Source organism: Hylobates moloch, unplaced genomic scaffold (genome assembly GCF_009828535.3).
Source record: "Hylobates moloch isolate HMO894 unplaced genomic scaffold, HMol_V3 SCAFFOLD_3, whole genome shotgun sequence".
NCBI classification, from domain to species: Eukaryota; Metazoa; Chordata; class Mammalia; order Primates; family Hylobatidae; genus Hylobates; species Hylobates moloch.
The window spans coordinates 32,690,734-32,717,008 of record NW_026652278.1 but is presented as its reverse complement, the minus strand read 5'-3'; the positions used below and the strand labels follow the sequence as shown (position 1 = coordinate 32,717,008).

Below are 26,275 nucleotides of genomic sequence, written 5' to 3'. Positions count from 1 at the left end.
ATAGACTGGATTAAGAAAATGTGGCACATATACACCATGGAATACTATGCAGCCATAAAAAATGATGAGTTCGTGTCCTTTGTAGGGACATGGATGAAACTGGAAAACATCATTCTCAGTAAACTATCGCAAGGACAAAAAACCAAACACCGCATGTTCTCACTCATAGGTGGGAATTGAACAATGAGAACTCATGGACACAGGAAGGGGAACATCACATTCCGGGTACTGTTGTGGGGTGGGGGGTGGGGGGGGCGGGGACAGCATTAGGAGATATACCTAATGCTAAATGACGAGCTAATGGGTGCAGGAAATCAACATGGCACATGGATACATATGTAACAAACCTGCACATTGTGCACATGTACCCTAAAACATAAAGTATAATAAAAAAAAAAAAAAAATTATTTAATGTGGACCGCAAATGTGAACCACATATGTAATTCTAAATTCTCTAGAAGCTACTTTAAAAAGTACAAAAATAAACAAATGAAGTTAATTTTAATGTTTTATTTAATGCAGTATATCCAAAATAGTATCATTTCAACATATAATCAGTATAAAAATAATGGACATTTTGCATTTTTTTGTATGAAGTCTTTGAAATCCAAGTGTATTTTATATGCACAGCACATCTCAGTTTAGACTAACTACACTTCAAGTGCTTGATAGCTACTTGTGACTAATTGGACAGTATAGTCCTAGATCATTCTTAAACTAAAGAGTAGAGGTTGCTCAGCATTCTGCAACATTTGAGAGTATCTTTCCAACATCAAGTAATTTATGTGCTGCTTGTTTCATTTTCCTGTCAAGTATGTTAAAGAGTTTTTTCTTTTGTCCTCTCATCATTTTCCTGCTTACTGTAATTTTGTCCAATAAATATCTGCTTATCAATATTCATTGCCTTTGCTTTCTCTTACATTGTTTATAGTAATGTCCTATTATGCGAAAACAATAGCGTATCTTTAAATTTTAGTGATTTTGTTTTAATTACAAGAATACTGCCTGTTCTTTTTGTAACAAATTTAAACAATACTGTGGTATATGTTGTATAAAAAGATAATAATTCTTTATAATTCTTTTTCCTGTTTCAGTTCCTGCTCTCCCAGTTGTAATCAGTGTTAACAGTTTAGATAATAGCTTTTTTTTTCCTCATTAGGAATATACACTTAAGAGAAATTCTTGCTAATTGAGAAAATTAGTATTTGGAAAATACCTCTTAAAAGTAAACCTATTAAAAATGGAGACAAGATTTATTAGTTATTAGTGAAAAAAATTTGTTAGGGATAGTATTCAGAAATGAAAACATTTTACTATGTGTATATTGTTTTTCTATATGTTTAACAAAATTTAAATTGTAACTGCAGCTGTGCTAATTCTCAGAATTAACAAAGAATGATGTGATATCTTCCTGGCATAATTTTTCCAGTAGAATTGTATAATAGTCTGATAGCATCCTTCATTTTGTGTTTCATTTGTCTAGCATTTGTTATATAAAATAGACCTGTACATCAGTTTTATCAAAACTCTTGAGGGTTTCACCAGTTTTCTCAAGATATTTTCTTAACCCTTTCTCAATTCTTATTCTGTCATTGTCCTTCTTTAGTTGTTGAGTGAATTGTCCTATCTTTAGTTGTTGAGTGGTTTGATTCTGCCAGAATCAAAGGATGTTGCTGTGAGATGAGCATTTTCTTTAATATTATTTTCATAGACTTCATGAAATCCTGCATTCTTTTGAGGGTTTGTATTTTCACATTACAACTGAGTTGCATTGTATTGACTTTGTATGATTGAGTATTTACAGCATTAGGCTATTAGTGAGAAATTGATAAACAAAAGCAGGATACATGGTTGCAATAGGTGTTAGTGTCTAGTAGAAACAGGTATCGGGGACATTATGAATACTAGTGTATCATAAGGGCCTTGACTCCGTCTGCAAACTTGTAACTTAAGGGATTCAATGTCCATTTAAGTAATAATAGCTAACTTTTATGGAGACTTTTACCATGCCTGGCAAATTTCTGTACATGCATATTTTTAGGTAATCTGCTCAGTGTGCCTATAAGTCTGTTATTATCCCCATTTTATGCGTTAAGTAAACTAAGGCTTAGAGCAATAACTTTTGTAGTATAGAATCTGGCCCATTGAAGACTTATAAAATAGACTTCTGTCGGCACTGCTCAACACAAAAGGAAGAAAGCACAAATAAATAATATTAAGCACAAAAAAGGGGACATATAGCAGAACTAAAGCAACAACAAGAACTTACTGTGAATAACTTTCATATCAAATTTGAAAAGGTAGGTCAAAGGCAGATTTTCTAGAAGAAGAAAGAGAAACTAGAATAGACCTTTAACATTAAAGAAAATGAATCATTTTTAAACATCTTCACCAAAAAGTATGAGTCCCAGACAGTGCTGCCAAGGAATTCTACCAACAGTAAGCCCACCCAGCCTTATTTCATAAATCTTTAACTTAAATAATGTGTCTTGCAGTAACGTTGGTAACCCAATCATACAACTCCCAGTACTGGGAGGGAAAATTGTAGACCAGTCTTATTTGAATATACATGCAAAACCCTCAATATTGACAAGCCAAATGAACAGCTAGGCATTTGTCCTGACATTGAATGTTCCATATTTTTCCATTGATTTGAAGTGCCACGTTTATTATAAAATGAATTCCATATAGATGTGGATCCATTTTAGGGGGGTTTACTTGTGTGCTTAATCTGTCATCTTGAATTGAAAGCCTGTCTGTTGAATCTTAACATTCAAGATATTTGCATTGGCATTTAAATGTATGAGAATTGTAATGGTCTGGTAGTGGTCTGGTAGTGAACGCTTTATATAAATATCTTTCTGTCGCATAGTTTTTTGCATATCATTTGAAGAGGATGCCAGGATTAGAACTCAGTATACTGAATATCTCATTTGAGACATTTTATAAATCCAAAGAATATATCGTCATTCAAACAAATTTAAGTTGATAAAACTTAAAGATATTATTCAGAAAATAGATTTCAAATAAATATATTGTCTAAGTATTTTCCACAAAAATGTTTTCCTTCCGTACCCTCCCATGTGCCTTGCCTCCTTTTCAAGGGAATTGGAGATGACTTTATAAAGGGACAGGGAAACAAGTATTATCAGACACCTGAGATGATGCATTAGTCATTGCATTTGAACACCAAACTTAATTCTGTGTTTTCTAGAAAAGAAAGCAGAATGGGACACGTTATGCTATGTCTGGTAAAGGAACTATATGACTTTGTCAGAGAGACAGCTTTCTTTCCTTTGTTTTATAAGTGAGACACTGGAAAGATGACAGTTGCCTTCAGCCTTGGTTTTACAAAAGTTAGGAATGTTTTTTGGATGGATATTTTCTTTATTGACCAATGACTATGAAAGATGAGATTTTTTTTTTTTTTAAAGAGATGGGGTCTCACTACCTTGCCCAAGCTGGAGTGTAGTGGTTATTCATCCACAGGCACAGTCATAGCACACTGCAGCCTTGAACTCCTGGTCTCAAACTGTCCTCCCACCTCAGCCTTCCAAGAGCTCGGATTACAGGCGCATGCCTCTGGCTGAGATTTTAACATTAAATTTTAATTTAGGGAATCTTAGTGTCTGTAGTGAGCTAAGATAAATGATTTACTTTTGCTTTCAGAAAAATTCCAAGGCCTGACTGGTAAATATGGAGGGACCTCTCAAGTTGGAAAATCATCTGTTTTGCAACCATCACAGTAAAGATGGAATCAGAGAAGGATAATCAAATTTAGGATGCTACCTGGTTTTGATGAGGAAGCAGAAAATTTGCATGCTTTTAAAGCGCTACCCCACACACTGCTTATTAATTGCAAGGGAGAAAATACATAGTAATTATACAGTAGAAAAATTGGACGATACTTGGACTGGATGATCAAAGTTAAGAGCATCACTGAAGGACAGGTGGAAATCATGTGCCTCAAGATGTGATGCTCTGAGGACACATCACCACCATGAAGTGTTCTGGCTGAGAATGTGTAACCTCAGTCTCATCACGGGAAGACACCAGACAAACCTTACATAAGGAGCATTCTCTTAAAAAATAGAGTGGGGGCCAGGCGCGGTGGCTCACGCTTGTAATCCCAGCACTTTGGGAGCCCGAGGCAGGCGGATCACAAGGTCAGGAGTTCGAGACCAGCCTGGTCAATATGGTGAAACCCTGTCTCTACTAAAAATATAAAAATGAGCTGGGTGTGGTGGCAGGCGCCTGTAGTCCCAGCTACTCGCTCGGGAGACTGAGGCAGGAGAATCACTTGAACCTGCGAGGCGGAGGTTACAGTGAGCTGAGATTGCGCCACTGCACTCCAGCCTGGGTGACAGAGTAAGACTCCGTCACAGAAAAAAAAAAAAAAAATAGAGTGGGGAGGGGAACTGTTCTCCCAAAATGTCAATGTCATAAATGACAGCTTTCACTGTGGAGGTGTTCTAGAATGTCGGAGGCTTAAGACACCTGGCAATTAAAGGCACTACCTGACCCTAACTGGATCCTGTATGGAAAGGGAAATATTCTATAAAGGACATCATGGGATCGCTTGACAAAATTCGATTACTTAAGTTAAATGAAAGTATTATATTAGTGTTAAATATGCTGACATTGGTAACTGTATTGTGGCTGTGTAAGAGAATATCCCTATATAGGAAATATATTATACTTTGAAGTATTTAGGGCAAAGGGCCATGATGTCTGTAATTTGCCCTCAAAAATATTCAGGAAGAAAACTGCATGTGTGTGTATGTATATGTAAAGAGAGGAAGAGGAGGAGGAATATGCATGATTGCAAATGATAAATGAGGTGAAATATTAACCATAGGTGAATATGGGTAAACAGTATAAGGGTACTATTTGTATTATTTTTACTTTTGTAACATCTACAGGTATGAAATTATTCCCAAATAAAATGTTAAGACAATATATATAGTTTAGCTATGGTGCATTCTGATGAACTAACAAATACAGAATTTGTTCTATAAGAATGAATAGTTAGTATGCCCATTAGGCAGTTTCTCTCAAATATCAGATGTCTCATGTGAGTCTTCGGTAAATAGTGGATTAAATCAATTCGTGGTTGAATTACCCAGTGAGTGCCTTAAGTGCCAATACTCAGTTGTTGATTGAAGAGGGATCCATATGTTTTAGATACCAAATATGGGACAAAAAAGCGTTGACATTCTGTTGTGAAAATATGAAAGCTCAATTTATTTTGTGCTTGTTCAATTTCTCATGAAGATGGATCAGAGAGATACTTAAAGGAAGTTACCAATATTTTCTCTCAGGGAGCCGTGGAAACTGTAGAAGCAATTGGACAGGTGCTCAGGTATGATCCCAGTGTTCAACAGTGTAATATAAAAAAATGATTTGGCCTAAAATATTTTAAAGGCATGTGTTAGCAATTGACTGACCTCCATTATGAAGGAATCTGAATTTTTATCCCCTTTAGAAAGTGTGATTTTTGAACAGAGTGCATGCTGATGGTCCTTCAAGCATAAATTAAGCTGCAAAATACTCTCCAAATAATGGATTCTGTCCAGTTGAGAAGCAAATTAGATGGATAAAAAGCACTTAGAACATTGTGAAAAAGTTAAAACTGTGTTAAAAGAGAGAAAATATTGGCCCAGCACAGTGGCTTACACCTGTAATCCCAGCACTTGGGGAGGCCGAGGTGGGCGGATCACCTGAGGTCGAGAGTTTGAGACCAGCCTGACCAACATAGAGAAACCCCGTCTCTACTAAAAATACAAAATTAGCCGGGCGTGGTGGTGGGCACCTGTAATCCCAGCTGCTTGGGAGGCTGAGGCAGGAGAATATCCTGAACCCAGGAGGCAGAGGTTGCGGTGAGCCAAGATCGTGCCATTGCACTCCAGCCTGGGCAACAAGAGCAAAACTCCGTCTCAAAAAAAAAAAAAAAGAGAGAGAGAGAGAGAAGATCAAGTGGTATTAGTAAATAGCAAGTAGCAGGATGGGAGAAGTTTAATCCAAGGTACATTTTAAAAAATTGTATGGCAGGCAGCCCCACTCCCAATGTGAAAAGCGTTTCTTGCCTATAGTTGCAAAAGAAATTCATAAAAATGCAACAAGGCTTTAAATTAAATTGGCAATATAATGTTCTCTTCTTTTCCACGGTTTTGCTTTCCATGGTTTCAGTTCCTGTGGTCATCCATGTATGAAAATATCGCATACTATAATATACTTTGAGAGACCACATTCACATAACTTTTATATATAACAACGTTACATATTGTTATACTTGTTCTATTATTATTGTTAATCTTTTCCTGTGCCTAATTTATAAATTAAAATTTATCATAAGTATGTATGTGTAGTAAAAGACAGTATATATGGGGTTTGGTACTATCCACGGTCCAGACATCCATTAGGGATCTTGGTACATATCTGCTGCAGATAAGAGGAGGGACTACTGTATCTTGACAGTCCACAAGAATGGGGATGCTTCTCCTTTTTTGTGTCTGTGAGTTATGAAAAAATGGGCATAGTGGTGGATTGCAGTGTCTCCTACTGGCCTGAGACCTGATTGTTAAAATTTTAGGAATTCTGCAAACTGATTGTTAAACACAGCTATTACTAAAAACTAAAGAACATAGGCTTACTATTAAAATTACATTTTAAAAGCTAATAAATACTTCAAACTCATCACTTCCTAATTATTTTACTACATTTTATTATGATCTGTGCTTTTCAAGTTATTTATGTAAGTATATCGTACCTCTGGTTGAAATAATAGAATGGTGTGCTTTTGTACATTTTTTTCCCCAGCTCTATATTTGGTGATGTCACAGTGATAACTAGAAATTAGCTATGGGAAGAATGTTTACACTACAGAGATTGTCAAATGCCATAAGTAGGGCTTGATTTGTTATTTCTTGATTGTCTAGACTTAAAGTGATGGAGAAAATGCTGCTAATAAAAATGTATCATGCCTTTAGCTATTATATTGTAACTAAAACAAAGTATATATTCTTCCATTATTAAAAAATGATTACTTCAGCTAAGAAGTCGCTTACATCATTGACATCAATGACTTAAACATCAAGTAATACTACGAAGGACACTTGGAAAGCTGATTGCTGAATATTTGCCAGCACACTGCTGGTCATGGCACAGTCAAAATCATTGCTTTGGTAGGAAATAGATAATAATATAAATTTATTATACTGATTTTCAGCTATAGGAAATAGTATTATATGTGAGCATTATTTAAGAAAAAAGGTTGAATTTGTAAAGTCATTAACTGTGGCACATAATTTTAAAGTAGATAATTTGAAGCCTTTGATGGGTCTATTGCAGATTAGAAATAGAATCATAGAATTTAGAGTTTCTCTAGTATATGTCAGTCATCCAGCCTTTATCTAAATTCTGCTAGAGACAGAGCTCATTTCCTGGTAATAACATTGGAGAAATCTAGAAGTAGAATTCTATCTTACTTTGAGCTAAATTTTATTTTCCTTTTATTTCTAACAACTGGTTCTGGTACTGACTTCTGGAGAAACATAGAAACATAAACAAGAGATTTTGTCTCTTTTATAGAGCAACTGATCTTTCAGGCATAAAGTTAGCTGTGGTTTTTCATTGAGACCTCTTTGGGCAAGAATTATACCTTTAGTTCTTTTAGCTCTACATTGTATGACATATTTTGTAGACTCTGTAATCTAAGAGTGTGTTACCTTTTTAAACATCACATCACTATTTTGGGGCTTTTATTGACCTTGTGAACGAAATAAAAGCCTTTAGACCTTTCTTTATGCAAATTGTACAGAAGTGATGTCTTCTGTCTTCTGTTCGATTCTTTAAAAAAAAAAAAAAAAAAAAAAACTCCAAAAGAGATCCTTGTGTTTACTGCTTTATACCTTCATATTGCTTTCAGCACAGCATTTCAGATTATAGAAATGATACTGAATTTTAATTTTGTAATTTTTGGTATTTATTAGTTCTGTCATTTTTGTGTCAGTTGCAGACTTGATAAGCACGCAGTGTTTATTGTTTACATCTAAATTATTATATAAAATGTTGAATTTCAAAGGGCTATATAATCCTCCTTTAATCTCTAAATTCATTTCTACCCATTATTATTATTTTTTGTTTAATCTTTTGTGAGTCTACTTATCAGTTTTGCTAAGTAATCCCCATTTCATCATTTTATGTCCAGATGTTCATTATGATATATTTTGTCAGATGCTTTACTTGCTGTAATCCAGGCATGCTATGTCTCTGGTATCCCTTCCTTTGAAACACACTTCAGTACTTCTGTCTTTGAAAATTAGGCATTTTTTGAAAAATCCTGGCATGCCTAAATGTTAAGGTCATATTCTTCCTCAAATGGAAGATATAAAATACATGAAGAATGTTGGGCTAGATGTTAACTAAGATACCAAAAGAGAAAAGGAACAAGATAATCACTGGAGATACTTGATGATCAGGGCCACGGTATTACTTGGGCTGAAAGGAGAATAACCTGTGCCATGAGAATAGAGCTTTTTCACCGAGGAAGTATTCTGTACCAGGTGAAATTTTAGGGATCTGGAATAGAGTGGACAGGATGCGTTAGCCTTTTTTCCTCTCTGCCTTCTCATTAACTCCTTCTTTCGAAATGTATGTTGTGAAATGTTAACAGTGTGTGCATCTGCGTGTATGTGGCTGTTTCTCTGTTGTGTATAGCACCTCCTTATTCTCTTTGTCCTGGACAAACTTATCCCTACTTCATAGCATTATTTTGAAAATTAAAAGAATAATTCAATGTGAAATTCACTAGCACATTTTCTTGTATTTAGTAGATAGTAGATAAAGGTTTGTTTAACTTCTGTTACATTTCTTCTTGTTAAATTCCATTGAGCAACCATGGTGGAGGTTGTCAGGGAGTTACTAGAGTGAATTGTCTCATCACAGTTTCCTTGGTCTTCTACCCTTCATCCTAGCCAGATCTGTTTTATTACAGCTGGAAGCAAGGGAAATTGATAGCAAGTCACTTGACTAAATAGTATTAATAGAATAATACTTTTCTCTTTTTCACTACTTTCTCTTTTCTAAGAAATCTTGGATCAAAAGCAACATCTTCCAGAAAGCATTCTCTGACAAGTCATTTCATTTTCTAGCTAACATTCAAGTTACTCTCAGAAATCACTTTATGTGTATATATATTTATGTTGAACAACAACAACAAAAAAAATTAAAGAAAAAAAAAAGGCTGGGCACAGTGGTTCATGCCTGTCATCCCAGCACTTTGGGAGACCAAGGTGGGTGGATTGCCTTAAGCTCAACCTGGGCTTGAGACCAGCCTAGGCAACATGCTGAAACCCGGTCTCTACCAGAAATACAAAAACAAAACCACAGAGGCAGGCATGGTGGCATGTGTCTGTGGTCCCAGCTGCTCAGGAGGCAGAGGTGGAAGGATCGCTTGAGACTGGGAGGGCAGAGGTTATAGTGAGCTGAGGTCACTCCACTGCACTCTAGCCTGGGTGACAGAGTGAGACTCTGTCTCAAAAAGAAAAAAGAAAATCTTTTGGTTCAATGCATAGTAATTAGTGTCTGATAATTAAATCATTCTTCTCTTGCAGATTGTGGTGGTGCCATGCAGCAAGAAGCAGAGAGATGCAGAGTTCGAGCCAGAAGGCCTGACATGGCACTTTATGTACCTAAAGCTCGTAGGGGTGCAGTACTCCTTAAGACAGGTAGTGAAGAAGAAAGCTGTGGTTCACCTAACTCTGTGGTGAAAGAAAAGCAAAAAGAAAGTTCTCTCTCCCAAAAAGAAGTCTTTAGAGACAAACCAGAGGCTCGAAGACTGAGTATCAATCCTGATAGAAAGGAGCATAATTGTAGAGAAGGAAAGAAATCTTCAACAAAATTAAGAATGGACACATGCCTTCAGAAAACAAATAGAGTTTGTTCTAAGAGAGGAACCACTGAATCCAAAGAAGTATTATCCCAAGGACAACAGCAGGGAGCCCCAAATGCTGGGGTTATAACTAATGCACCTTTACAGAGACATTTTAAACCAAAGAAGGTGGAGTGTTTGGAAGTTGAAACTACAGATGTGACAGGACTTGAGAGGATACTTCTTTCACAGGCCTGTTCAGAAATCAGTGAGGCTCAAGTTCCAAGCAAACCATTCCAAAATGTGGAATTCTGTGACTTTAGTAGGCATGAACCTGATGGGGAAACATTTGAAGACAAAGATTTGGAAAGCAGAATTGAAACTGATAGTAAGGTTTTGGAGATACTATATGAGTTTCCTAGAGTTTTTAGTTCTGTCATGAAACCTGAGAATATGATTGTACCAATAAAACTAAGCTCTGATTCTGAAATTGTACAACAAAGCATGCAAACATCAGATGGAATGTTGAAGCCCAGCAGCAGAGGCATCACCACTACTTCTGTTCCTGGAAGTCCACATGGTATCTTTGATCAAACTTGCATAGATTTTGAAGTTGAGAATGTAGGTGGTATAGCCAATAGTACAGGTTTCATCTTAGATCAAAAAGATACAAATTCCATTCCTGAAACTACAGGTCACATCTCTCTGTCAGAGAGCACAAATGACACTGTTAGTCCAGAAATGATTAGAGAATGTGAGAAGAATGACAGCACTGCTGATGAGTTACATATAAAGCACGAACCTCCTGATACAGCTGTCCTTGCTCATGAAACACATAGAGATAATGGATTTAAGAATGTAGGTGACATTACCAATAAAGCATGTATGATGGACACTACAGGTATGTCCTGTAGTGATCATGTAACTGTTGATAGCCCTTATGTAGTTGCAGTTAGAATAGCTGATGAGACCTCTAATAATACACGAAGTTTCTCAAAGTTTATAGGAATGAGTGCAGATGCAACTCCTCTTCATGTAGCTAAAAGTGGGAATGACACTGAAAATTTCAGCAACCTGACTGCTTGCTCAGATATTTATGCTGAGAGTATTTCATCTCATTTTACAGAGTCAACAGGAAAGTTGATAGAGAGCTTGTCAGATTGTGCTTCCTCCTTACCTATAAAAAAGATTGCTGGTAGTAATTATAACACTTTTTTGGACTCTGAACTCAGTATGTTGAATGGGAAAAAAGTTCTTTCAAACAGTGCCATGGGCATTGATCTGGGTAGTACTGGTGATACAACAGAAGCATTGCACGAACTAAGAACTGCCGAAGAGTTCAAAACAAAAGAGCAAGATGACTCAGAGAATATAGAATTTGGTGTATCTTTTCCTGATAGGGAATTATTATCTATGGAAACATCCATCGAACCAAAAGCAACTGAAACTTCTCACACAGAGGGAATTACTGCCACTGAGGAGAGCTGGGAGTCTATGTTTAACGATGATGGTGACTGCCTGGATCCACGTTTTCTACAAGAGGTATGTTTAATTGAAATTGCCTGATGCTTAGACAGTTTATAAATTAGGATTTCATGGTAATTTTGATAGACATTGATGCACATTCACTGATATTTAAGAGTTCCTGCAATAAACTAATAGGCTTGTAGATTAAGAAGAGAATATCTGATAGATCTTTAAAAAATAAAATATACAGAATTGAGCTATATCTATAATAGCCAAGCCCTGAGAGATTTTATTGAATAAAGACGAATTTAATGGATTTTAGCTATCTGTTGAGGAAATACAAAGGAAAACTTCTTCAAAAAGGTTTTTCTGTGTTGACAAGGTATCTTTTATTTACATGGGCCTATTTAAGGGAAGGAGAATAATTTATTACTATTGTTATTTGTATTTTATTTTCTAGTGGATGTTGGAGTGTTAGACACTGTAGAGGGAAGGAAGTAGAGAAAGGAAGGGTAAAATACAAGAAAGTATCATTGTTTTTTAAGGAGTTTATACTGGGTTAAATTGAAGAATGAATTACCCATTTAGCAGAAATAGAAGATGTAAGTTAATAATGATATGCTGGCCAATTAGAATTCACAAATAAATGTTAGATTTGAGGCATCTTAGAAATTACTCAGTTCAGTCTTTTTGTTTTCTTAATTTAAATGTTTACTCTGTATCCAACATTTAAATTCCTTACCATAAATAAGAATCACTGGTTTTAAGTAGTAGAACACTCCCTCTTTCCTTCCCTGTAGTGGATTCACGTAACTTGCCTGGAAGGGAAAAAATTATTTTCCTGTAAGAGCACCAGTTTTATAAATGAGGAAGTTGAAGCTCAGTGGTCACACCTTTAGGAAAGGCAGAATCAGAATTTCAGTCTAGTTCTGTCTTAATCCAATGTTTATGTTCTTTCTACGAGACTATTTCCTCACCTAAAGGATTTCTTTTGAGGCATTCCAAAGACCCTTTTGAATACTAAGTGATGAGTCTTTTGTTTCTGAGAATTAAGCTAGAAGTATAGAAAAATTATTACATGCCTGTAAAAGAGCCACATAATACTGAAGAAGGCAGTCCATTGGACAGAACTGACTTTCCAATACCAAGCAATCCCACCTCGTTCATGGGAGGTGTTTGCACAGAAAGAATTTCCCTGTACCACAAGCGAGCACATCCTGTCAGGTCAGGAAACACTATATCTTAAACATTCCTTAGAACAAAATATAGAGCAGAGAATATCTATGAATGAGCATCCACGAGCCCCTCGAAGTTACATGCAAAATTATATGTATGTATGTGTGTTTTTTTCATAGCTTTCATCAGATTCTCAAAGGCAGTGATTTCCAAAGTATGGTCCCTAAACCAGCAGCATGAGTATCACCTAGGAACTTGTTAGAAATGCAAATTATTTAGCCCAGCAAACTGTCTATTTACAACTTTTTCAGGGGATTCTGATGCACATAAAGCCTGAGAACCACTGCTCAAAGGTAATACACTTAAATCTCTATCAGAATATGAGTGGGGAACTACAAATGACTATCAGCCCATAATTAGAAAAATACTGTTCAGCAGAGGTTTGACATCCAAATCAGGTTAAGAAATAATAATATGGTGGGAAGCTAGGTGAATATAGAGATGTTGTTAAGAATTAAAGCATTGAGAGAAGGCTTTAGTCTGAGAAAAGAAACTGTTCGCAAGAGTTGGTGGAAGGACTGCATGAGGAATAGAGAGCACATGAACATGGAGGAGAGATGAACAGCTTCCTCCAAAAAAAGAGCATGGCTCTCATGGCCTTTTACACATGGTGTAGTACTCAGTAAATATTTATCCAGTGGATGGAGTTGATAGGGCAGAGTTGGGGGCTCTGTCTTTTTAGGGTGGCCTCCAGGGGCTTTCAAAACATCAGGGGCTGGAACTTGGATTCGGTGGGGTAGCTTATGGATATGGCTTGTGTATTGGAAGAGGGGGAGTTCAGGTGTACAACTCAGTTTTTCAGGTCTTTCCAGTGTTTAGAGTAGGTGTAAAATAATTTAGGCAACAACTCAGTATTTTGAGGAGCATAGTAACATAAAGAGGACATTGGGATGACCTAAAGCTGAGATTGGGAGGAAAACAGAGAATATAGTATTTTAAGCTGAAGATGGACAGTGTCTGGGTGTTGTGTTTGGCTTATGTTTGGAGGTACTTGGAAGAGAGTAGGGTCTGTGTTGAGGAATGAGCATAACTGAGAGCAGGAAGGAGGGAAATGGATTGAGAATGCAAGTAGCAGATCCAACTCCAAAACTATGGGCTCCTCTGCTTTGGGTTTTAGAAAATGTAATAATGATAATGTTATTAAAAGATGTCACAAATCCAGCAACATTAATAGCCCTTTGATGACTTCTGGTTTATTACTTTTATTGCTCCAAACATACTTTATTAAGTGCTAAAGCAGAGTGAGTGCCTGCCTCCCTTGAAAACTTTCCAACCGAAGTTTTTGGCTATCATCCCAACTGGCCTGTTTCTTGATTGATAACAGCTAGACATATGGAGGTATGCCTAATACTTCTAATAGTCAGGTGTGCTGTAGAGCAAGATGTGACAGCCATTGGCTTGTGAAGCAATTTCCTGTGACATTTGAACCTCCAAAACTGCCTCAGGGGCTTAGAGTATAAGTAGGTCATTATTGAGCTCCCAGAACTGCAACTCTTGATGAGTCTCCAAGAATCACACTTAGTCTCCTAAAGCCATGGTATGGAATGCCCGGAAACTTAAGGTGGTAATTGATGAAGGAGATGATATTGGCATGACTTTTTTTAGCCCTCTGAATTCTTGGTAGAAGAACACAGGAGTTATGTTCGTTAGAAAATACTTTCATAACCCTACTGCCATCTGTACTGATCATCAAATCTATTGGTAGGAGGATTAATGGGATACCAAGAACATAACACTGATGTTGATAGATACCAGCATCTGTCACCTTCATTGTCATTTCTGGCACTGATTAGAATTTTTAGATAGGGGTGAATATTTAAGTAGGTATCTCCTAAACTTTTTAAGAATTTGAGGCCTTCCTTTGGTTACAGAAGGCCACTAATATTATACCACCATATTCTATAATAGTATGTAGACCATAATGGGTAAGAGAAGAGTAAAAGGAATACCATCCTTTCCCACCCATCTTACTTCTCTGTGTAGCTTACATTGTTATACTGTCTCTGTCTCCCTATAGTCTTTTGCAAAAATGGTGTCCATGGAAAACCCAAAACTGAAAGGAAAAATTTATAATCCAGTCACTAAAAGCAAACTATGTAACATACAAAGAGAGGAAAACCCTTCATATCCCAACCCCTTGAGGCCTCATAAATAGTTGGTAGCCCATCACCTTTCAATTAAATAGCAAATATTGAACACTTAGAGTTTCATAAACTATAAATCCCTAATAGCTAGATATATGTTGTTATCACTGCTATGTTAAAGGCACTTGTGCTGCATGCCATCTTTTGCTCTGAAGTTCATGTTTTATTTGGAGAGACAGTATGTAACTATGTGACTAGTCCCACAGCAATCTGCAGGGAAATTAATATAAAACAACCTTATAACAGATGTACTAAAACTGTTTTTCATTGCCTGATAAGTGACACAGAATATGACTTCAAAAGGAGATGACAGGGATAGGATGGGGGAAAAAGAACAAAAGGGGATTAGATCCCCCAATGCTAGACTGGTTGATGCAGTTTCGTGTTGGTGAGGCTATAGAATTAAACAAGAGATTATAGTTCCCACATTTACTATGCTGTTCTGTTTCTAATTTCTATTTTCTATTCTATTTTTTAAAAATGTATAGACTTTATTTTTGAGTAGTTTTAGGTTTATTTAAAAAATTGAACAGAGTACAGAGTTCTCTTGTACCCCCTCACCTGTCTAGTTCTACTTTTTTTCACAGTATCTTTTAATAGTTCCAGCTGATTTTAACAGATTTATAATTCATATTTTATAAAAATGTCGGAATTGACATGTTATTGACTGCCTAAGTGGGGATTTATAGACTCACTTTCCAGATGCTGTATATTCTAATGCAGTCAGTTGGGACATCCAGTGAAGAATCTGAGTGAATTATGTACTCTATTTTTATTGTTCAATCCATTAGTGAATGATGACTAGATCTCTGGTCCAAACAGAAAGAGGGAATATTAAGTAGATGCCATCGCTTATAGTTTTTGTTTTTGTAACCAGGTGACTCCTAAAATTAAAAATCTCCCTTCTGAGCTCTGTTATGTTTGTTGCATAACACTTTTCCTCAGAATCAGCACAGAAGCCAGCAGCATTTTAATTTCTGATCCTCTTTCAAAACTGGAGAAAGGTGAACAGTTCTGGGCCTATACTGTCAGTACAAGGAAGCTTTTATTTAAGAATTCTTGTCTGAAGATTCAGATTCCTAGTGTACCTTGCTCTGTCCTTGGCAGTGCTTGTTTCAGTGAATTCCATGAGATACGGCATGTGGAGTATGGTTAGGGCATTTTTTAATTTGTCAGGGTATATATAGTAAATCATAAAATCTTAAATTGATTTTCTTCAATAGAAAGTGAGTTAACAAGCAGTTAAGTGGAAGAGAAAAACAGAAATGAAGGGCTTGAATAACCTCACCTACGTAATTGAGAATTGATTATATGGGTTAATTCTATGTAAATAGATTTTTGAGGCAACTGTAGTAATTTTACACCACCAACTTGTGCCCAAATCTTGTTGTCCTTGTCCCTGTAACCCCTAGTGCCTCTCATTTAAATTTGTTATACCTATAACTGTAAAGTGGTTTATTATGTTTAATTGTGTTTAATTAAACGTACCCACGAAAATCTTCTCATTCCTATCTTCCAAGATGAACCAGAATTTATATTATAGTCCTTGACATATAAGGACTCAGAGCTAGAGCTTTATCCTGTCTTAGAGATAGAACTGCACAAGTCATTTTTTAAAAGTGGAATGTTAGCATTTAAAATCATTTCTGAAAATAAGTCTCATTAGTTCCACAAGACTATCAACTCCTTAAACATTGATTTAGCAGTCTAGTCTAGCTCTAGTCTAGTCTAACCTACAATCTAGTCTGGCCCCTTCTTATTTTATAAATAAGGTAACTGAGGCCCAGCAGAGTTGTAGCTAAAGTAAGTTCATGCCAGAGTTGGCATTAGAATCTGTGCCTCCTGGTTTCTAGCCCTGCGCTCTTTCCGTGACATTAAGCCTTTGTCTCTACCTGACGGGTCTCAGCCAGTCAACAGATATTGAACAAATATTCTGTGCCCAGCGCTGATCTTAGTGATGTTGGGGGTAAAAGAGAAGGATAACAATATTTAAAGAGTGTACAGTCTTGTGGAATAATGAGACTTATTTATTCTCAGGAATGACTAGAAAAAAAAGTATTCTCTTTCAATGAATTGGAAATGCCTGTGTGAAATATACCATTATTTTATGTATTACTAAGATAGAAAAAACTTTGACACAGTGCTTTTCCCTTAGAATTTTAATTTTATACATATTGAAACAACTCTTCTAATTAGACATAAATTTTTTTATCATATTTCATCTTCATACATAAAAAAGTAGTAAAATAAATTGGTTAAGATTTTCCTTATACTTCATGTTCACAATCCAACTCTTTCTAATAATTTGTTGATTCAGCCACTGATATTGATGCTTTTCTATTCAGTGTCATCCATTTTGCCATTAAGAACTTTGATGATGCAGCATTTCTTAAAAGAATACATAAAAGAACTAAAAATCTTTGTTGCAGGATTCTTAAGACACCTTTGCGCTTGTGTAGAGCTGTTCTGATATTTAGAATTTTCCTCCACATTACTGACCACCCTTTCTGCCAGTTTTGGTACTGGTGCTTCTGATACACATGTGCAGGAAGCAATAATAATATGTTGATTGTGATGCGTCCTAATGTCAGTGATGTTAAAATGTGAAAAAAAGGATATATCTTAGAACTGATGAAATGTGGTATATATCCAACTACTAAGTGTTAGGAAATAGTAATATAGGAAAGGAAAGATCGCCAAATTGGAGTAAATTGGGAAAGAACCATCAAGAGGAGTTAAAGATTAAAGCTGGATCTTGGGAGAAGAAGGAACATGAGCAGAAAAAGCCTTCCAGGTTGTGAGAACAGCTTGTGAAAAACAGAATCAGAATCAAGTCCCAAGTTTGTCACTATCAGAAGTTTAGATGATTTATTTTGAAATTTTGTTTTCTTTTTATAATTTATTCTGAACTTTCTTCTTGATTTATTAACCAGGGCAATTAAAGTTTATTGGTAAAGGGAAAGAAAAAAGTATCAATTTTTTCCCCCATTTTAGAGTGCCATTTAGAATCATTTAAAAAATATATGTTCTTACCTGAGCAGGGTGGCTCACACCTGTAATCCCAGCACTTTGTGAGGCCGAGGCAGATGGATCGCTTGAGTGCAGGAGTTTGAGACCAGCCTAGGCAACATGATGAAACCTCATCTCTACAAAAAATACAAAACTTAGCCGGGCGTAGTGGCATGTGCCTGTGGTCCCAGCTACTGGGGAGGGTGAGGTGGAAGGATCGCTTGAGCCCAGGAGGCAGATGCTGCAGTGAGCCAAGTCATACCCCTGCAGTTCAGCCTGGGCAACAGAATGAGACCCTGTTTCAACATACATATATTTGTTGTTGTATAAATCAAATAAGTCTTGGGTTTTTTTGTTCATCTGTTTTTTAGGTGCTGGGGGTTGAGACAGAGTCTCACTTTGTTGCCCAGGCTAGAGTGCAGTGGCATGATCTTAGCTCACCGTAGCCTCAAACTCCTGGGCTCAAGCAATTCTGCAGCCTCACCCTCCCGAGTAGCTGGGACCACAGGTGTATGCCACCACGCCTGTCTAATTTTTAAAAAATTATTTTTTGTAGAGGAGCGCTCTTGTTGTGTTGCCTAGGCTGGTCTTGATCTTTTGGCCTCAAGTGATCGTCTCACCTCAGCCCCCCAAAGTGTTGGGATTACAAGTATGACCCACTACACCACACCCAGCCTAGAATAAGTCTTGTTAAGCATGCATTTGGACAAAATAATTAGCTTGAAGCATGTGCATTTTATTCATTCTATAAATATATATTGACTGCCTAGTTTGCAAGGTAATATGTTTGGTGGGGGAATATAGGAATAAATATGACATGTCAGTTATAGTTGAATTTAAAACCAAAATGTTGGTAAAGAAATTGAAACTCCATCCTTCCTTTCCAGCCTTATTTACTAGAGTAAGGTATTAGTTTGCTAGGCCTGTCATAACAGAGTTTTATAGTTTCAGGTCTTATGTTTAAGTCATTAATTCATTTTGAGTTGGTTTTTGTATATGGTAAGAGATAGGAATCTAGCTTCATTTTTCTGCATATAGGCATACAGTTTTTTCAGCACAATTTATTGAAGAGGGTGTGCTTTCCTCAATATTCTTGGTGCCTTTGTTGAAAATCAGTTGGCTGTAAATGCATGAACAGGATAGGGTTCTCTATTCTGTTCCATTGGTCTGTATGCCTGTTTTTATACCAATACCATGCTGTTTTGGTTACTACCGCTTTACAGTATTTTTTGAAATCAGGTAGTGTGATACCTCCAGATTTATTCTTTTTGCTCAGTATTGCTTTGACTATTCTTTGTCTTTTGTGGTTCCATTCAAATTTTAGTATTGTTTTTTCTATTTCTACGAAGAATTGTCATTGGTATTTTGATAGGGATTGCATTGAATCTTTAGATTGCTTTAGGCAGTATGGTCACTTTTTTTTTTTTTTTTTGAGACGGAGTCTGGCTCTGTCGCCCAGGCTGGAGTGCAGTGGCACAATCTTGGCTCACTGTGGTCATGTTAACAGTATTAATTATTGCAGTTCTTAAGCACGAGATGTCTTCTGATTTGTTTGTGTTCTCTCCAGTTTTCTTTCATCAGTGTTTTATAGTTTTCCTTGTAGAGAGCTTTCGCTTCCTTCGTCAGATTTACTCCTAGGTATTTTATTTCATTTTTTGTATTTATTATAAATGGGATTTCTTTCTTGATTTTTTTTTTTCAACTAGTGTGCTATTGGTGTACAGAAATGCTGAGTTATATTGGCTGACTTTGTATCTGGTAATTTACTGAATTTCTTTATCAGTTCTGAGAGTTTTTTGGTGGAGTCATTAGATTTTTCTATAAGATTTCATCTTTAAGAGATACAGTTTGACTTCCTCTTTTCCAATTTGGCAGCTCTTTATTTCTCTTGCCTGTTGCTCTGTCTAGGACTTCAAGTACTACGATGAGTAAGAGTGGTGAATGTGGACATTGTTGTTTTGTTCCTATTCTTAGAGGAAAAGTGGAAAGCTTTTCCCATTCATCATCATGTTAGGTGTGAGTTTGTCATATATAGCCTTTATTATGTTGAGGTACGTTTCTTCTATTTCTAATTTGTTGAGAGTTTTTATCATGAAGCGATGTTGAACTTTATCAAGTGCTTTTTCTGTATCTGTTGAGATGTTTATATGGGTTTTGACCTTCATTCTGGTGATGTAATGTATCACATTTTTTACAAAAATCTTCAACAAAATACTAGCAAACCAAATTCAACATAAAAAAAAAAAAAAGATACCATGATCAAGTGGGGTTTATTCTAGGAATGCAAGGATGATTCAACATATTCAAGTCATATGATGATTTGACCATGGTTAGTCTAGCTGGTGTTTTATTGATTTTGGTTTTTGTATTAAAAAAAAACTTTTGTTTCATTGATACTTTGTATTTTCTTAGTCTCTCATTTAGTTCCAGTGTTATCTTTATTAAGTCTTTTACTAATTTTGGGTTTGGTTTGTTCTTGCTTTTCTAATTCTTTGAGGTGCTTCATTAGGTTGTGCTGATGAGAATGTATTCTGCAGTTGTTGGATAAAGTGTTCCAGTAATGTCTGTTAGGTCCATTTGGTTTACAGTGCAGTGTAAATCCAATGTTTCTCTGTTGATTTTCTGTCTAGATGATCTGTCCAATGCTGAAAGTGGGATGTTGAAGCCCCCAGCTATTATTGTATTGGAGTCTATTTCTTCCTTTAGATCTAATAGTATTTGCTTTATATATCTGGGTGCTCTCGTGTTAGGTGTGTATATATTTACAATGTTGTATCATCTTACTGAGTTGATCGCTTTATCATAGACTTTCTTTGTTTCTTTTTTTTTTTTTTTTTCTTTTGGAGACTCTGTCTCCCAGGCTGGAGTGCAGTGGCATGGTCTCAGCTCACTGCACCCTCTACCTTCTGAGTTCAAGTGATTATTCTGCCCCAGCCTCCTGAGTAGCTGGGATTACAGGCGCATGCTATTATGCTCAGCTAATTTTTGTATTTTTAGTAGAGACAGGGTTTCATCATGTTGGCCAGGCTGGTCTTGAACTCCTGGCCTCAAGTGATCCACCTGCCTTGGCCTCCCAAAGTGTTGGGATTACAGGTGTGAGCCACCATGCCCAGCCAGCCTTTTTAAAGTTTTTGACTTAAAGTCTGTTTTATCTTATATAACTACCCCTGCTTTGCTTTTGGTTTCTGTTTGTGTGGAATATATTTTTTCATCCTTTTACTTCCAGGCAATATGTGTCTACAGGTGAAGTGTTTCTTGTAGGCAGCATATAGTTGGGTCATGTTTATTAATCTGTTCAGCTAAATTACATCTTTTAAGTGGAGAATTTAACCCATGTACATTCATGGTTATTATTGATAGGTAAGGACTTATTCCTGTCATTTTATCGTTTTCTGTTTGTTTTATGTATCTTTTGTTTCTTTCTTCCTATCTTATTTATCTTTGCAGTTTGATGGTTTTCTGTGGTAGTAACATTTGACTTCTTTCTCTCATTTGTGTCTGTTCTGCCAGTGAGCTTTATGCTTTCATGTGTTTTTATGATGGTAGATAGCATCCTTTCACTTCCAGGTGTAAGATTTCCTTAAGCATTTCTTGTAGATCCAGTCTCATGATAATGAATTCTCTGTTTTTGCTTGTCTGGGAAGAACTTTATTGTTGTTCCCATCTGATGGGAATCCCTTCTGTGTATCCCTTCTACATAACTTGAAGGTTTTCTCTTGCTGTTTTTTAGAATTCTTAGTCTTTGACTTTTGACAGTTTGACTACAGTGTGCCTTGGAGAAGACATTTTTGGGTTGAATCTGTTTGGGAATCTTTGAGCTTCCTATATTTGGATGTTTATATCTCTTGCAAGACTTGGGACATTTTCAGCTGTTATTTCATTTAATAGTTTTTTTGTGCCTTTAGCCATCTCTTCTCTGGAACTCCCAAAATTTAAATATTTGTCACTTTGTGATGTCCCTCATTTCACGTAGGCTTTCTTTGTTCTGTTTATTTATTTTCTGACAGGGTTATTTCAGAAGGTCTGTCTTTTAAGTTCAGAAGTTCTTTCTTTTGCTTGATCTAGTCTACTATTGCCCTCAATTGTATTTTTTGTTTCATTCATTGAATTCTTCACTTCAGGATTGATTTAGTTCTTCTTTATGAACTCTCTTTGTTGAATTTCTCATTGAGGTCATGAATTGTTTGTCTGATTCCCTTATATTATTTATCTATGTTTTCTTGTATCTTACTGACCTTTAATATTTTTGAATTCTTTGTCAGGCATTTCATAGATTTATTTTTCATTGGAATGTTGGTGAATAATTACTGTGTTCTTTTGGAGGTGTTATGTTTCCTTGCTTTTTTATGTTTCTTGTGTTCTTTAATTCATATCTGTGCATCTAGTATAATAGTCACTTCTTCGAATTTTATGGATTGGCTTTCATAGAGAAAATACTTTTTCCTATAGATATATCTATTCTTTTGGTTGGGTCAGGCACTTTGATTTTGATTCTGGGTGGGTACAGTAGCATAGTTTCTGTATGATTTCTTGGGCTGTAATCAGTGTCATTTGTGTCTGTGAGTTTTTCAATGGCTTAGGCTGTGGTGGTTAGTGGAAGCTGTAGTAGAACTTTGCTGGGGATGAGGACACCAGGTAGAGGCCAGTCCTTGGACAACAGCAGGCTGAGTGTGCTGATCCTTAGGGCTTCAGGCAGTGTTCTGTACACCAAAGATAGTGAGTCTGGACAGGCTGATCCTTAGGCCTCCAGGCAGTTTACTTGGGTGCCAGCAGTGGCAACAGTGTGCTGGGTGAGCATATGGGTCCTTGGGCTCCTGGGCAGTGTGTTTTGGTGATGGTAGGAGCCAGCAGTGGGCTATCCCTCTGGCTCCCAAGCAGCACGCAGAATAATTATGCAGGTGGGGGGTTGGGGCGGGTCAATCTCCAGGCTCCCTGATGTTGCACGTGAATGCAGGCTGTGGCGAGTGGGGCAGGCTAATCCCTAGCCCTCAGACAGCGTGCTTGGGTGCCACTCGTTGTTGTAGCAGCAGAAAGCTGTGTAGGCTCATCCTTAGGCCCCAGGAAGGTGTACACGAGTGACAGGTGGGCAGGTCTGCTTTCAGGTTCCCCTCATGGTGCGTGTGGGTGCCAGTGGCAGCAGCCAGGAGGGGCATAATGTAGCATATTTTTTTTTCTTGTCTGTAGGGAATAATTGGCATGTGACTTCAGAATTTCTTGTTTTTTCCTTTTATATATTGAAGAAGTAAGTATTAAATAAACAGAAAACAAAAAATGAAAACTCAATGATGCATGCCTTGTTGATCTTGTGCTCTCTCCCCTATCCTTTTATCCCTCTGCAAATAGGCATCAGGGCAATAACATCATTACTAGTTGGGTAATAGTTTATAGACTTGTTTTCAAGACCAGACTGCTAGTCCCTAAGTGTCTTCAAACCCTCTATTGCAGGAAGTTAATTTTAATTTAGTTGAATGGTTTTGTGGAAGCTAGTTGTGCATATGAAGGAATACTCACATATCATTTATGCTTTATAAATAGCAACACAGACCACTATTTTTTTTTTTTTTATTATACTTTAGGGTTTTAGGGTACATGTGCACAATGTGCAGGTTTGTTACATATGTATCCATGTGCCATGTTGATTTCCTGCACCCATTAACTCGTCATTTAGCATTAGGTGTATCTCCTAATGCTGTCCCTCCCCCCTCCCCCAACCCCACAACAGTCCCCGGAGTATGATGTTCCCCTTCCTGTGTCCATGAGTTCTCATTGTTCAATTCCCACCTATGAGTGAGAACATGCGGTGTTTGGTTTTTTGTCCTTGCGATAGTTTGCTGAGAATGATGTTTTCCAGTTTCATCCATGTCCCTACAAAGGACACGAACTCATCATTTTTTATGGCTGCATAGTATTCCATGGTGTATATGTGCCACATTTTCTTAATCCAGTCTATCGTTGTTGGACATCTGGGTTGGTTCCAACTCTTTGCTATTGTGAATAGTGCCGCAATAAACATACGTGTGCATGTGTCTTTATAGCAGCATGATTTATAGTCCTTTGGGTATATACCCAGTAATGGGATGGCTGGGTCAAATGGTATTTCTAGTTCGAGATCCCTGAGGAATCGCCACACTGACTTCCACAATGGTTGAACTAGTTTACAGTCCCACCAACAGTGTAAAAGTGTTCCTATTTCTCCACATCCTCTCCAGCACCTGTTGTTTCCTGATTTTTTAATGATGGCCATTCTAACTGGTGTGAGATGGTATCTCACTGTGGTTTTGATTTGCATTTCTCTGATGGCCAGTGATGATGAGCATTTCTTCATGTGTTTTTTGGCTGCATAAATGTCTTCTTTTGAGAAGTGTCTGTTCATGTCCTCTGCCCACTTTTTGATGGGGTTGTTTGTTTTTTTCTTGTAAATTTGTTTGAGTTCATTGTAGATTCTGGATATTGGCCCTTTGTCAGATGAGTAGGTTGCAAAAATTTTCTCCCATTCTGTAGGTTGCCTGTTCACTCTGATGATAGTTTCTTTTGCTGTGCAGAAGCTCTTTAGTTTAATGAGATCCCATTTGTCGATTTTGGCTTTTGTTGCCATTGCTTTTGGTGTTTTAGACATGAAGTCCTTGCCCACGCCTATGTCCTGAATGGTATTGCCTAGGTTTTCTTGTAGGATTTTAATGGTTTTAGGTCTAACATATAAGTCTTTAATCCATCTTGAATTAATTTTTGTATAAGGTGTAAGGAAGGGATCCAGTTTCAGCTTTCTACATATGGCTAGCCAGTTTTCCCAGCACCATTTATTAAATAGGGAATCCTTTCCCCATTTCTTGTTTTTGTCAGGTTTGTCAAAGATCAGATAGTTGTAGCTATGCGGCATCATTTCTGAGGGCTCTGTTCTGTTCCATTGATCTATGTCTCTGTTGTGGTACCAGTACCACGCTGTTTTGGTTACTGTAGCCTTGTAGTATAGTTTAAAGTCAGGTAGCGTGATGCCTCCAGCTTTGTTCTTTTGGCTTAGGATTGACTTGGCGATGCGGGCTCTTTTTTGGTTCCATATGAACTTTAAAGTAGTTTTTTCCAATTCTGTGAAGAAAGTCATTGGTAGCTTGATGGGGATGGCATTGAATCTATAAATTACCTTGGGCAGTGTGGCCATTTTCACGATATTGATTCTTCCAACCCATGAGCATGGAATGTTCTTCCATTTGTTTGTATCCTCTTTGATTTCATTGAGCAGTGGTTTGTAGTTCTCCTTGAAGAGGTCCTTCACATCCCTTGTAAGTTGGATTCCTAGGTATTTTATTCTCTTTGAAGCAATTGTGAATGGGAGTTCACTCATGATTTGGCTCTCTGTTTGTCTGTTATTGGTGTACAAGAATGCTTGTGATTTTTGTACATTAATTTTGTATCCTGAGACTTTGCTGAAGTTGCTAATCAGCTTAAGGAGATTTTGGGCTGAGACAATGGGGTTTTCTAGATATACAATCATGTCATCTGCAAACAGGGACAATTTGACTTCCTCTTTTCCTAGTTGAATACCCTTTATTTCCTTCTCCTGCCTGATTGCTCTGGCCAGAACTTCCAGCACTATGTTGAATAGGAGCGGTGAGAGAGGACATCCCTGTCTTGTGCCAGTTTTCAGAGGGAATGCTTCCAGTTTTTGCCCATTCAGTATGATATTGGCTGTGGGTTTGTCATAGATAGCTCTTATTATTTTGAGATACGTCCCATCAATACCTAATTTATTGAGAGTTTTTAGCATGAAGGGTTGTTGAATTTTGTCAAAGGCCTTTTCTGCATCTATTGAGATAATCATGTGGTTTTTGTCTTTGCTTCTGTTTATATGTTGGATTACATTTATTGATTTGCGTATGTTGAACCAGCCTTGCATCCCAGGGATGAAGCCCACTTGATCATGGTGGATAAGCTTTTTGATGTGCTGCTGGATTTGGTTTGCCAGTATTTTATTGAGGATTTTTGCATCAATGTTCATCAAGGATATTGGTCTGAAATTCTCTTTTTTGGTTATGTCTCTGCCAGGTTTTGGTATCAGGACGATGCTGGCTTCATAAAATGTGTTAGGGAGGATTCCCTCTTTTTCTATCGATTGGAATAGTTTCAGAAGGAATGGTACCAGTTCCTCCTTGTACCTCTGGTAGAATTCAGCTGTGAATCCATCAGGTCCTGGACTCTTTTTGGTTGGTAAGCTATTGATTATTGCCACAATTTCAGAACCTGTTATTGGTCTATTCAGAGATTCAACTTCTTCCTGGTTTAGTCTTGGGAGGGTGTATTTGTCGAGGAATTTATCCATTTCTTCTAGATTTTCTAGTTTATTTGCATAGAGGTGTTTGTAGTATTCTCTGATGGTAGATTGTATTTCTGTGGGATCGGTGGTGATATCCCCTTTTTCGTTTTTTATTGCATCTATTTGATTCTTCTCTCTTTTCTTCTTTATTAGTCTTGCTAGCGGTCCATCAATTTTGTTGATCTTTTCAAAAAACCAGCTCCTGGATTCATTAATTTTTTGGAGGGTTTTTTGTGTATC

At 37.0% G+C, this 26,275-nt stretch overlaps 2 protein-coding genes across 10 annotated transcripts in view; both read left to right on the top strand.

Annotated features, from left to right (window-relative positions):
* The window catches only part of LZTS2 (leucine zipper tumor suppressor 2), a 61,653-nt gene that overhangs the window by 11,730 nt on the left and 23,648 nt on the right, over nucleotides 1-26,275 (top strand). The window lies entirely within an intron of this gene.
* On the top strand, nucleotides 5,263-12,818 carry LOC116484943 (coiled-coil domain-containing protein R3HCC1L). The gene is made up of 4 exons (XM_032180034.2): nucleotides 5,263-5,362; nucleotides 7,052-7,184; nucleotides 9,615-11,413; nucleotides 12,694-12,818. The coding sequence occupies exons 3-4, from the start codon at nucleotides 9,629-9,631 to the stop codon at nucleotides 12,718-12,720; spliced, it is 1,812 nt and encodes a 603-aa protein (XP_032035925.2). The 5' UTR covers nucleotides 5,263-5,362; nucleotides 7,052-7,184; nucleotides 9,615-9,628; the 3' UTR covers nucleotides 12,721-12,818.

Excerpts from the sequence above, each read along its gene's own strand:
- LOC116484943 (XM_032180034.2), top strand. The coding sequence starts at position 9,629 with ATGCAGCAAGAAGCAGAGAGATGCAGAGTTCGAGCCAGAAGGCCTGAC. Across the intron at positions 11,414-12,693 it reads ATCCACGTTTTCTACAAGAG|CTTTCATCAGATTCTCAAAG; the intron begins GTATGTTTAATT and ends TTTTTTTCATAG.